Below are 14,483 nucleotides of genomic sequence, written 5' to 3'. Positions count from 1 at the left end.
AAGGAAGACACTCAGGTTGGGACAGTTCAGTCACCTGTTACAGACCTCAGACAGCTTCCTAAATCTGGCATTATTCCTTTCTTGGTGGGTGCCCGTCGAAAGCGGGGTGCTGCTGGATTGGAGTAAGTGGCCCTGGAAGCTCTGAGGCATGGACATTCTAAATCCCTGGTGAGCCAGCGGAAGGGTGAGACTCTGTTGCCTGTTACATGTGTGTTTTGCTGGTTGTGTGTTATGTACCGTTAATTGTTTGGGGATCCAATAAACTTTAATTATTGTGATTCCCTCACCCTGTGTTGTCTGAGTAGTGTTAAGCCCACGGTTAAGGAGGCCGGCGTTCAGTTGGGATGAGCCCTGAGCCACGCTGTCTTTCTAAAGGCAGCGGGATTTAGTGGACGAGAGCACCCACTGAGCCCCGTGTCTCCACAATTGGTGGCAGCAGTGGGACACTACTCAGCCTGGTTTACCCAGGGGAGCTGCAGCGGACTGGTGTTCGTGGACACCGTCCAGGGCTCAACAACCAGGGAGGCACATAAGCATACCCAGCAGGCCATAGGGGAGGCATTCAGGTTTCGGACGCTGCCATGTCCAACCCCACCAGCTCAGCCATGGGACAAGGACAAGAGAGGAGTTACGACCGCTGCAGTAAATGGATGCTACAGGATCTGTGCCAGAGGCGAAAGATTGTCTACTGGAACGCTGAGACTCGATCGGACTTGATCCAGAAATTAGTCCATTGGGATGCCCAGAATGATGCAGAGGACGATGAGGATCCCGCCGATATTGACCCAGAGGATTTAAACTATGTGCCACATCATGGATCTAGTGACAATCGAGAATCAACTTTGTCCAAAATGGCCCAAGCCACAGCGTTGTTGGATGCATTGGGGCCTAGATCCTCAAGAGAAGAGAGGGCTTGGGTTCTGGAATATGTTTATGGGATTCCAGCTGCCGTACTGCTAGCACCAGCCGCTCAAGAAGGATGGTCCCGCTACCCAGCAGAAGCTGCACCAAAACAAAGGACTACAAACAGGGCCGGTGACTTGCCCAATCTATTGCGCTGTTATACATGTGGGCGCCATGGACATATAGATAAAGATTGTCTCCAAAATCGAGGCCACATGCTTGGAGCCCATCTACCACTCCAACCAGTCAACATATGCTGAGATGAACCAACGAGACCTGAGGAATGCTACTCCCAAGAAACATCAATAGCTGAGGAAGTGGTTTATCCAGTCCACACCCTACGGCAGGCCGGACACCGTACACCAGCCAACCTCCATCCCCACGTCCAGACGGTCAAGGTCGGTGATATACAGGCTCAGGGACTTCGAGATATTGGATCCTCCATCACTCTGGTAAGCCCATTTATTGTTTCCCCAGAAGACCATTTACCAGATTCCCAATTATCCATCTCCCTGGCTGAGGGCCAGCGCTCAGACGTCCCTCTGGCATGTGTGCAGTTGGACCTAAGGACCAACCAGGGAGAGGTCGAGGTGGAGCTTGTGGATAGCCTCCCCACACCTGGTATTTTGGGGACCAACCAGGAAGTGATCGATGTGGGGATTGTGAACAGCCTCCCCATACCGGTCATTGTGGAGACTGACCAGAGCAAGGCTGATGTGGAGCTTATGAACAGCATCCCCACCCCTGGTATTTTGGGAACTAACCAGGAAGCGATCGATGTGGGACTTGTGAACAGTCTCCCTATACCTGTCATTGTGGAGACTGACCAGAGCAAGGCTGATGTGGAGCTTATGGACACCGTCCCCACACCAGTTACTTTGGGGTCTGACCAGGAAGAGGTCCATATGGAGTTTATGGACAGCCTCCCCACACCTGTTGTTTCGGGGACTAGCCAGGAGGAAGTTGAAGTGGGGTTCATAGATGGCCCCACCAAGCCTGTTGTTTCGGATACCACTCTGAGGGAAGTGAAAGTGGGGCTTGGGGATTACCTGCTCACACCAGTCATTTTGGAGAATGACCTAGGACAAGGACTATCCAGTCAGTTTGAAGCAGCCATCACCCACTTCCAAGCCAAGCAGGACCCTGATGTGGATCTTTCTAACATATTTTCCAAGGATAATTCACATTCCCAGTCTCCAGCATCCACTTCTGAGCCAAGAACCGTGAGTAAGCCTAACCACACTGTGGCTATTGACTGGGGGAAGATTGATAGTAAGAAATGTATGCAAGCCCAACTCATGGACCCCACCTTAGTGCTTGTCCGCAATATGGCTGCTCAACTTGGGGGAGGTAATCAGGGGGAGGTGTATACCGTGTTTCCCCGAAAATAAGACATCCCCCGAAAATAAGACATCCCAGGAGTTTTCAGGGAAGCTTTAATATAAGACATCCCCTGGAAATAAGACATAGCTGCGGTCAATAATGAAGTGTCATGCAGCGGTGAAAGAGTTAAAGACACTGCAGGACACTTTATTATAGGCAGCGGGCACCCCCAGAAGAGAGAAGAAAGAAGACCCCCGATCATACTCACCAAAAGCCGACCAGGAGCAGGTGAGCACATCAAGGTCCTGCAGTGGCGGAACACACGCACACACACACACACATAAGAACAGACACACACACACATCAGATCACACTCACTCTCACACACACCTCACACACACATCAGATCGCATCCACACACTCACAACATCCAGTGATATCGCTTGCTTCTCGGCGGCGATACTGTGCGTGCAGTGACCTTCCAGGACCTGCCTAAGGATCACATGGCCGGAAGCATGTGATATCTCCGGATGTTGTGAGTGTGTGAGCGCGTATGTGCGATATCGTCAGTGTGTGTGTGAGTGTATGCGATTGGATCTGTGAGTGTCGGCAGAAGGCAGAGGAGCATGGCGTGCAGCACAGCTGCTGGGACCGCCCACCGGAGGGCACAGGGAGAAGTGGGGTGTGTGTGTGAGTGTATGCGATCAGATGTGTGCATGTATACTGTCTGATGTGTGACTGTGTGTGAACGTAAGCGATCGGATCTGTAAGTGTCGGCAGGAGGCAGAGGAGCACGGCGTGCAACACAGCTGCTGGGATCATGGGGTGGGTGGGAAGAAGTGGGGTGGGTGTGTGTTTGTGTGTGAGTGAGTGAGTGTGATCTGATGTGTGTGTGAGTGAGATCTGATGTCAGCCAGACGCAGGGGAGCACAGCTGCAGGGAGATCACAGGGAGAAGTGTGTGTGTGAGTGAGTGTGATCTGATGTGTGTGTGTGTGTGAGTGAGATCTGATGTCAGCCAGACGCAGGGGAGGCGTGCAGCGTACCTGATGGGAGATCACAGGAGGATCTGGGAGCCATACAGACGCCCTGGGCTGGTAAGTATGACGATCCTGGGATGGGGATGGGGTCTGCTTTTTGTGGGGGGTGAACTTACCCCCAACCATGTCTCCTCGAGAATAAGACACCCCCTGAGAATAAGACATAGTGCTTTTTTCAGGGCAAAAAAAAATATAAAAGACAGTGTCTTATTTTCGGGGAAACAGGGTAGATGCGAGCCTCTGTTGCTGACCTCACCATTAAAAAGGACAATGCCGTCAAGAGGAGAAGGATGATCGGAAGCCTATCATGTCTGGCTAATATTAAGAAGGGGGAGGAATGTGACGACATGGACACCCAATGCCTCTCGTGGGTTAAAGTTTCTTAAAATTCAGCCAGACGTCATTGTTCTTCTGTGTGCTATCTCATGTTTGCTTAGCTATTGTTTCTCCAGACTCTTCCAGTAATCATTGCATTGTAGTTGTGTATTGCTAATGTGATTACCTTAGTAGCCATTATCTAGTCTGTGCATTCCAGACTACATGTATACCCTCAGTCTTTCTGTAGACATCATTTGGATGAACATTGTCCATGCAGCTTGAGATTCATCCAATGGGAGAGGCGATCTTGTCCAACCAATCGATGAGGACGCAGTGTATCCAAGTGGAAGGCTGTAGCTATAAAAGGGATTTCTTTAAGCCACCAGGTTGTTGTTGATGGATGCTGATGGATCCAGTCTAAGCTCTTAGGAGCTGACTAGAGGATCAGGATATCTTATGGCTTCAATCTAGGGACTCCGGTTCCGGTTGGAGACCATATCCACAGCCTAGGGATTTCGACTCCGGCTGCCAGGATTGTATCATCATACCAGGACTACCTAAGGAGGACACTCAGGTTGGGACAGTTCAGTCACCTGTTACAGACTTTGCAGACCTCAGACCGCTTCCTAAATCTGGCATTATTCCTTTCTCAGTGGGTGCCCGCCGAAAGCAGGGTGCTGCTGGATTGGAGTAAGTGGCCCTGGAAGCTCTGAGGCATGGACATTCTAAATCCCTGGTGAGCCAGCGGAAGGGTGAGACTCTGTTGTCTGTTACATGTGTGTTTTGCTGGTTATGTGTTATGTGCCGTTAATTGTTTGGGGATCCAATAAAGTCTAATTATTGTGGTTCCCTCACCCTGTGTTGTCTGAGTAGTGTTCCGCCCACGGTTGAGGAGGCCGGAGTTCAGTTGGGATAAGCCCTGAGCCACGCTGTCTTTCTAAAGGCGGCGGGTTTTAGTGGACGAGAGCACCCACTGAGCCTCGTGTCTCCACATAAGTCCCCTGCCCCCTGTATTATACTCAACTTCTGGCCGCTTCATCTTCTATCACCGCCGCTCCTGTGATTTGTGACCTGGCGCGGCTCCAGTGTTTGATGGAGAGCGCCGGAGGTCATAACTCAATATAAGTCTATGAGAGCCTTGTTCTGGCTCTCATAGACTTGTATTGTACTTTCAGCAAGTCAACATTACAGGCACAAGATGGTGCCGCGGGACCAGTGCGGCATCTGTAAAAGGTGAAGCCACCAGAAGGTGTGTATATGACAGGGAGCAGGGGTCTTACATTTAACACGCTAACCCAGTGCTAAAACAAAACAAATGCTGGAGAGGTGCTTTAAGTAAATGCTTGAATTTCCCATTGACACTTTTATGACCAGGCAATTATTTTTTTTTTAGCTTTTGCACTTTTTTTTTCCTTTCAAGTGTCCTATGGACAAACCCCCAATTGGTAACACCCATCTAATCATTTATTAATGAGGTTCTCATAGGAAAAACAGAGAGACAAGCACAATAAACTAATGATGATCCAGGATAATCTAGAGTTGATATATTATGGGAAATATGATAATTTATTTAAATAGACGTGTCCAGAAAGTTGTCAGACTTTCATGAGCTAAATCCTATATATTCTTTGCTTGATAAAATATGCTGCAGTGTCCTAAAACCATCAGGGCATCTTACCAGTTCTCCACAGAACAGTATCATAGAAGAAGGAGAATTCCATCTCTGTGTGATGCTCCAAAGAAGCCCATCCCCTTGGTGCAGTGACATAAATGTAGGACACGTACAGGGGAACATGAACTGTCAAGAAAGACTGGGCTGAATCCCGCACCTGTAAAAGATTAATATATATGAAATAGAAATTACATGAGCAAGAAAGACATTGGAGCTTATTTATAAAGCTAAATGCACAAGAATTCTGGCATAATTTGCCAAAAAAATTAGCTGTCATGACTTGCACCATATTTGTGATATGTTTTTGATACTTTTAACGAGACTGAGGATGTGGCCTCTCTGAAAAGGGCATGCCTTAGCAGTACAGAATACAAAAAAGGTATATCAGCTCACCACCACAATGAGAAATGCAAAAAATATCTCTTTAAAACGATGCACGGAAATCTTCAGGTCAGTGTCCTCGAGTAGAAGTATTATAGTAAAAAATAGTTTCCTTCTAGCACGTGAGAAAAAAATCCTTTTATGCCCTGTGACAAAGGCTGCCATATACGTTGTTATTTCCTTCTATGGTTTTTATCAACATTTTATGAAGATGGTAACTTAATGAGGAAGTTATTATTTTGCTGGATTTCAACTTTTTTTTCTACATTAATGCTTAGCGGAAAAAGACATGACAATGTGCGAAACACAGTGCCAAAATTGTGGTGCACAAGTCTGGCACAAGGTAAGCCAATTATTAGTTGGTGTAAACTTTGATAAATCTGCCTGATTTTAAGACTCTCTAGTAGTGATGGCTGAAACCACAGATATCCGGAATCGGGTGGGTCCAACTGGATTTATTTATTTATTTATTTATGTATTTAAAAAAAAAAAAACCTGGTTCGGGACCGTAATTAATACTGAATATCTGGCCAGATGCCGATTGTGCTTTATAATTGCAGTAGAAAGAGCTAGAGTGATTAGAGCAGGTGTGTTATACTTATTGAGTCTCCCGCGTGGCAAAAGCACTACTTCCAGGGCCACTCATTACCCTCATACATATTCACTACTTCCTCATTGGTTGCAGTCAGTCACACCCCTACCCTGTATGACAGTGTGTCTAACTACTTCGAATCACACACGCTTTCTGTGCCTCTATAGTGGTGTAAAAATTAATAAATAAATTAAAAATTTGGCGTAGAGTCCCCCCATATTGTGAGACCCAGCACAAATAAAGCATATGGCTACAGGCTGCAGCCCCCAGCCGTGTGCTAATCTTGGCTCTGTATTAAAATAAAAGGGACCCTATGCGGCTTTTTTTTATTATTTAGTGTATTTTCAGATCTCAATAGTTACACGGAGTTCCATAAGAGCTCTGTGCCTGGGATCACAGCGCGGATACTAGGTATCAGGCACAGAATTTTACAGTCTGGGTTCACCCATCACTACTGTCTGGTCTAACAGCATGAACCACTTTGATAAATCTAAGGCATTTTAAAGGAGTTTTCCCATGAACAAAGTTCATTTTAGTGAATAGATCTTAGAATAATAAATCCCACAATGGGATGTGTTTTAAAAAAATGTACCTGTGCTGAGATAATCTTATGTACTGTGTAATGACCATACAGGGACATGGTCTGAACATAACAAATCTCCTCAGCCGGGGAGGATGCAAAAGAAAGTAAACAGACATTATAGCACGGGATCGCAAATAATTCCTTCTTTAAAGTAAAACATTTCTTAAAAACAGACGGGAAATGTTTTACCGCACAAAAAGAATCAGCTATGATACTGTGCTGTAATTTCTGTATGCTCTCTTTGGCGTCCTCCCCTGTCCCGAAGATGTGTTAGGATCAGACCATGTCCTTGTACAGTCAGACACATCCATTACACAGTACATAGCAGGGGTACATATATAAGATTATCTCAGCATAGGAACAGTTTTTTAAACACATCCAATTGTGCAACTTTAAAATTAACTTTGTTCATGGGAAAATCCGTTTAAAACTGTCCAGTCAAAACTTACACTAAGAATTAGACAATTTTGATAAAAAGCTCCACTGCAAACTTACAATCAACACAGTACATCTATTACTCACAAACACAATGTGAAAATGTAAATAAATTTTAGTAAAAATGTTTCAATTCCTTTACATTCTCTGTAGATCATTAGAGAACAATGCACTATTAGGCCAGAGTCATAATTGCGAGTGCCTCGCGTATAACTCGCGCGAGTCTGGAATCACATCACCCGGCACGGCCTGACACTCTCCGGCCAGGAGCGTCTCAGCTGCACATGCAACTGATCCTCTCCTGTCAGGAGAGTGTGTGGCTGTACAGGATGATGCGATGCAAAACTTGGGCGAGGCACTCGCAAGTGTGACACCGGCCTTACACTATAATCTACTATGAAAATCCTTCCTGCACCTGAAAATCTGCTGTCACAGCACCACCACAGACATCAATGAGTTCAGTCATGTCATAATACGCATCAAAGGTCCAAATGCAACTCTTCAGGTTAAGGTGCTTGTACAACTGAACGGTCTTTGGTTCCCTGACATTGGGATCAAACTGGTAAGGACGGTCATATCCTGGACCAACTGCAATGCTGTCATATGTCACCTCATCCAGGAATCCAGCTTCTGCAAACAAAACCAAAGAACAGTTTGAATAAGAATAAGCTTAAAATCTGTCCAGGAATCTGTAAATTCAGCCGGACAAAGGCAGAATATCAGGCTGACATAACATTGCCTTTATAACTACTTTAAGACTAAAAGTTGTACTGACAGTTACCGAATTAAAGATTGACAAATTGTACATGTACGTGAGATAGATAAGACTTAAGAGAAGATACGATTAAAGATTAAATACATACAGATATAGTATCGCCAAACCAAGTACCTGAAATGCCTTTTAAATCACGGATGGTGACAAGATTGGAGCACACATGTTGATGGCGATAAACGGATTCGGATAGCAAGAAGTGAAGGTTGTGGAGTGGCATTGTAGAGATTAGTGGCAGCATGCCATCCTGATGGGGAATCTGCACTGATATGTGAATCCTGAAAATAGAAAAGGAAAGAGTACTTAATGCACAAAGAATAAGTAACACTTGTACAATAACAGGACCCATCTTACAAATGTTTATATACCTTGTCTGCTGTTCACACCAGATCTTGCTTTTTTCACATAAATAATATACACATTCACATTCATATACCTTACACCAACTATAATTTCACAGTAAAATTGTAATATCTTTTGTCAATTGATCAAATCTTAACCGGTTAAGCGCCAGGTCTAGGTGCCTTTACTCTGCAGCACATTATGTTTATGGTGCAAATCCAAGCATTTCTGGTGACTCAGTCACAACTACTTGGGATTCACCAGTTTTCACTTCATACAGATAGTGCTGTGGGGCAGTGTGTGCTTCTCCCTTTATTGGTCCCAGTGGCCATGGTACAGTGGTCACCATGGTGCTGGCAGAAGGAGCCTAAAGTTGTGGTTAACTAGCGCCTACAGGTTGACAATAGTCACTATAACAAGGCCAACTTTTCATGTCTGCGGTCGTTACAGCGGAAAAATAGAGTATAAAATATATATAAAATAATACATTTGCTCAAAGGTCTTTTTTGGGCAAACCACAAACAAAAAATAAAGAATGCATAAAAGAAAAAAAAAAATGTATAAACTTCCCTTACCCCTTCCCCCTTAAAAAAAAATGACCATACCCATCAATCATTGTTGACTCCGTTATCCCAAATGCATATGTAAATATGTAATGTATAAAAATTAAAGTTAGAAGATGGCAAGCAGTGAATGAACTAGAATTAAAAAAATATATATATTTTTTCATACCATAAAGAAACTAAAAAAATTGACCTGCATTTGGTCACAAACATCATGTTGATAGCCTAATAAAGAAAACAGTTATTTAAAGTGTGCTACAAACAGGTATTACAAGTCACATAATATCCTGGACCTGAATGGATTTAATGAGAAGTCATAAAAGGACCAATATTTTAAATAGAATCTGTAAATGCTGATTGACTGGTGGAATATACTGCTGACCCAGCAGGGGGAGATATCAGTTTAGCTGGAGGATTTCTCCTCCATGGTTCTTTCTTCATAACTTGGATATAACAAATAGTGTGGTTCGGGAAACCCTAATAAAATATGACCGGTACAAATACAACATTTGCTTATGAAACCTGCTTCAAATAGGACAATTTAGCTTAGAGAATCACACTTGACTTACCCATACCTCCCAACTTTTCAAGAAAGGGAAGAGGGACAAAGTATGCGGCACGTGCAGCGCGCCGCCACAAATTTTGACCACGCCCCTAGCCACACCCATTTGGCAGTAAGGGTCATTCAGCAGATGTCCCGGACTGTTCATTCATATTTATAGCAGTCAGAATTTTTTTATATTTCTGTGTCACTATATGACATGTTGTTTATTTGTGCCTATCAATCCGTGTTCACACGTTGCATAAATTCTGTTTATTTTTGTTTCTGTCTGCACCAAACTACACAATAACTATCTTCTCTGTTTTTTCCATTTTTGCTGCATTTTTTCTGCCTTTTCTCCATTATTTAATGCGTTTTTGGTTCAGATGTGAATCTGCGTTTTTAAGTGTTTTTATTGTACAGAGAAGCTTTTTCCTGCATTTTTTAAGCTTCACATAGAAACCTCTAGAGAAACCCCCCCTCCCCCCCCGAAAACCGCAGAATTCAGCGGCGTCTTTTCATGGAATCACATCCACTTTACTTGGACAATTAAACACAGCAGAATAAATGTGCAAAGAAACAGCAGAAAAAAATGCAGCATTTACACTACATGTGAATATGGACTAATTGTCCAAGCAAAGTGGATGCGACGTCATGAAATCTCCGCCCCTTTTGCGTCTAAAGTCACTGCTGAACTGTGCGGATTTGGTGTTTCTTTCTTTATAAGCTTCAGGATTCACATCAGCAACAAACATGTATCAAATAAGGGGGACAATGTATAAAACATACCGCAAACACGCAATAATCAGAGAACATTGTTATTGCACTGTGGCGTGGACACCTGCAGAAAAAATGCAGCATTTACGCTATGTGTGAACACAGCCTCAGTAATCCATTTTTATTACATTTTTTATGGGTTTTAATAAAGAAAAATAATAAATTGCGCCTTTTTTTCCCGCCATTTACCGATCCCCATAAATAATCTGATCGCTGTGTTGTTCAGGTCATTACGATTACAGGGACACCAAATATGTCCATGTTATTTGCTGATTTGTGATGTTTATTATTTTATAAAAAAGTGTAATAAAATTACATTCTATTTTTTTATTATTTTTAGTAACTTTATTAGAAGAAAAAAAAAATCCTCTTTTCCTCTCCCTCTAGAATACAGGAGATAGAGACACTGCTGTGTACAATGTAGCTGTGTCCTGTGTAATCTGCTGTGTAAGAGGCTGCATTGTAGGTTCATTTATGTGAAATCCTCCCTCTGACATCATCAATCCTAGTGGCTCAACAGCTAGAGCAGCTAGGAAAGCTAGGAGGCTGCTGGACACAAGTTTTGAACGTTGCTGGTTTGAATCCAAGGTGGTGAAGATAAAAAAAAAAAAAAAAAAAATTGTATTTGTATTTTTTTCCTCATTTCTGTATAGTAGCTTTATGGGAACAAATGAATCTGACTCTTTCACCTACATTGAGATACAGTATTTATCTATCTATCTATCTATATCTATCCCTCTATCTATCTATTTTTATCCCTCTATCTATCTATCTCTATCCCTCTATCTATCTATCTATGATTCTATCTCTCTATCTATGATTCTATCTATGATTCTATCTCTGTCAATCTATTATCTGTCGTGTATCTATATATCCCTCTATCATCCATCCTTCTATCATCCATCCATCCCACTATCATCCATCCATCCCTCCCCTCTATCCCTCCCTCTATCTCTCCATTCATCCCTCTATCCCTCCCTCTATCCCTCCATTCATCCATCCCTCCCTCTATCCCTCCATTCATCTCTCCCTCTATCCCTCCATCCCTCCCTCTATCCCTCCATTTATCCCTCCATTCATCCCTCTATCATCCATCCATCCCTCCCTCTATCCCTCCATTCATCCCTCCATTCATCCTTCTATCATCCATCCATCCCTCCCTCTATCCCTCCCTCTATCCCTCCATTCATCCCTCCATTCATCCCTCTATCATCCATCCATCCCTGCCTCTATCCCTCCATTCATCCCTCTATCCCTCCATTCATCCCTCCCTCTATCCCTCCATTCATCCCTCTATCATCCATCCATCCCTCCATTCATCCCTCTATCATCCATCCATCCCTCCCTCTATCCCTCCATTCATCCCTCTATCATCCATCCCTCCCTCTATCCCTCCATTCATCCCTCTATTCATCCATCCCTCCATCCATCTTTGCAGCTGAATAATCTGCTTCTGGTGTCTCACCTGCAGTATAGAGGTCAAGTTAACAAAATCTTCCTATTGGCTTCAATAGCTGCTGCCTTTGAAACAATGAACTCACAGTTCCACGAGTTCGAGTCCCGGCTCCCCCGAAAATCCAGAGCCGATGATAATTTAATTTAATTTATTCACTCCACTGAGGGGAGGAGCCGGGACATCAGCTGTGAGCCGCGGGAGTGCGGGACAGCCCTCTAAAATCGTGGCAGTCCCGCAGAATCCGGGACGGTTGGGAGGTATGCTTACCTGTTTGGATGTTCTTTGTGTTTCACATCCAGATACTTCAGAGTGGCAATGAAAGATTGAGCCTGGAAGCCTCTAGCGGTGCCAGCTACTACCGGAGTGTGGCATATGGCACTGTCAGTTCCTACTGTAACAATGTTGCTTCGCAGTGGTGTACCCACATGTCCAGCTTTATCGACGGCTTTGGCGACACAACGTACATGGAAGCGTCTGCTAAAGTAAATACTATCCAGCACCTAGTCGACACAGGAGGGGAAAACAGATAGAATACAATTAATACTATGGACTGATATTTTAATGATCATACAAATACAAAATTATATAAGTATTTTCTTTTAAGGATCAATTATTTATAAAGCAGATAGATATTTTCTAGTGATGAGTCAGCATGCTCACCACTGCTCATTACTCGATTGAGCATCAGGTTGCTCCGACGTGACTTTGGTGCCAAGTATAATGGAAGTCAATGGGAAACTCGAGGATTTTCAAACTCAGATGTTCGAGGCTCAGTCGAGTAATGAGCAGTGATGGCCACGCTCGCCCATTACTACTATCTAGCTGTTGAAACAGTTATATTTAGTTTACACTGGTAGAGTTGGTGCAAATTGATTGGAAAGACCCGATTCTGCAGCCAGGTCAGTGATCTGAGGCCATTTGAGAAGAGCCATGAGAACCGCCTCCTACCTTCTGGAATCCGTGGCTCTTCTTCTGCGTGACATTGCATGTGCATAAAGCTGCAAAGATGTTGTTGCACCAAGTCAACTAATATAAGGAAGAGAAAACAGTTCCCAGCATGTAGGAAGCATTTCTCTGAGCCTCCCATCTGACTGCCACAGATTGCTAAATTGGCCACTGGATGCTATGAATTGATTCACACCAACTGTAGTCACAGGTTTATTATTAGGCATAACTATGTCAACATTAACTGCACTGTAATTTGTTCCATTCCCAGCAAGTACTCACCATGTGATTGACACCAGTAAAAGGGGTGGTATCTGTTATTGTCTCAAAGGGAGATCTTGCCCCATTTGAATCTGTTGGCGCCGCCACCTCCCAGCTGAACATTATAGTGGATTGGTTAATGGCAGCCTCCTCACACCGTTCCTTCATTACAGAGTATTTTGGAAAGTGTGGATCACATGGAGTGACACAAATAAGTGGGTACCCAGGAGATGCAGTTTTTTTTGCGCCCTCCTTAGTAACCTCCTCCACGTGATCATAATCAGCCAGGGATACAACCTAGAAGTGTAAAAAAATATATGCAAAACTTAATTTTAACGCTTCTAGAAAATACCATAAAGGTAAAAACTATCTCTTTATATGATATTTTGCGAATTTATTTAGCTTTAATGTTATCACTTAGTCATAGTGGCACTTTTACAACTTAAAGGTAATGTGGGATCAGAGAGCGACCTAGTGTTTAAATCAGGTTTTTGTGTTACGTCATTAATCTTGCCATTTTCATACTGGCCAGTAAGGCTATTTTAACCTCATACTTTGTCATCTTTCAGTAAGAATGCACAACAATTTCCTTATTATCTGAGACAGGATTACAATAACAGGGCATACCTTTGTGCACAAATGATAAAGAAGGATCGACCAATCAGAATAGGCGATGTCACAGCTCCCCCTGCCTTCACAATGACCTTTGCACATGCTAATTAAGCGGGCTTTACACGCTACGATATATCTAACGAGATGTCGGCGGGGTCATGTCGTAAGTGACGCACATCTGGCATCGTTAGTGATATCGTAGCGTGTGACAGCTGTGAACGAGCAGAAATACTCACCTTCTCGTTCATCGCTGACACGTCGCTCATTTTCTAAAAATCGAACGTCCGGTTGTTCAATGTTCCCGAGGCAGCACACATCGATCCGTGTGACACCCCGGGAACGATGAACACAGCTTACCTGCGTCCCGCCGGCAATGCTGAAGGAAGGAAGTGGGCGGGATGTTTACATCCCGCTCATCTCTGCTGCTCCGCTTTCATTGGCTGGCCGCTGTGTGACGTCGTTATGACGCCCGAACGTCCCTCCCCCTTCAGGAAGAGGATGTTTGTCGCCCACAGTGAGGTTGTTTGGAAGGTAAGTACGTGTGACGGGGGGTTACAGCATTGTGTGACACGGGCAACAAATTGCCCGTGCCGCACAAACGATGGGGGCGGGTGCGATTGCAAATGCGATCGCATGACTAATTGAAGCATGTAAAGCAGCCTTTAGATGCTTCATTACAAAAGAAAGAGTCAGGGGTCTGCTCATTTTGGCTAATGTCCATGTGTTATTAACATAAACAACAAGAAGTTAAAGCCCCAGCAGCCAGTGTAAAAATTGCAATATTTCTAAAGATTGTTTTTTTTTTAAAAAAAAACATTGCCCATTTTTTCAAATGCATAAATAATAGGTCACTTTCTGACGACACATTGCCTGTAAAGAGCATTTCCACTTAAACATGAAAGTGATTATTCTAATAACTCCAACATATGACCATTAGCCAAAATCCATTAACTATTTCTTATCAGTTT

At 43.7% G+C, this 14,483-nt stretch overlaps 1 protein-coding gene across 1 annotated transcript in view; it reads right to left on the bottom strand.

The window, feature by feature from the left end:
* FRAS1 (Fraser extracellular matrix complex subunit 1) overlaps nt 1–14,483 on the bottom strand; it is a 724,001-nt gene that overhangs the window by 25,946 nt on the left and 683,572 nt on the right. Inside the window, exons 63-67 of the mRNA XM_075352182.1 lie at nt 12,925–13,200; nt 11,965–12,197; nt 8,136–8,296; nt 7,662–7,876; nt 5,262–5,412 (exon numbers count right to left, since the gene is read on the bottom strand). Coding sequence (XP_075208297.1) covers nt 5,262–5,412; nt 7,662–7,876; nt 8,136–8,296; nt 11,965–12,197; nt 12,925–13,200 — 1,036 coding nt within the window. The remainder of the gene's footprint in view (nt 1–5,261; nt 5,413–7,661; nt 7,877–8,135; nt 8,297–11,964; nt 12,198–12,924; nt 13,201–14,483) is intronic.

The sequence above is a fragment of the Anomaloglossus baeobatrachus genome, chromosome 1 (genome assembly GCF_048569485.1).
Source record: "Anomaloglossus baeobatrachus isolate aAnoBae1 chromosome 1, aAnoBae1.hap1, whole genome shotgun sequence".
Taxonomy (NCBI): domain Eukaryota; kingdom Metazoa; phylum Chordata; class Amphibia; order Anura; family Aromobatidae; genus Anomaloglossus; species Anomaloglossus baeobatrachus.
The sequence above is the reverse complement of the archived record's forward strand: the minus strand, read 5'-3'. Positions and strand labels throughout refer to the sequence as shown.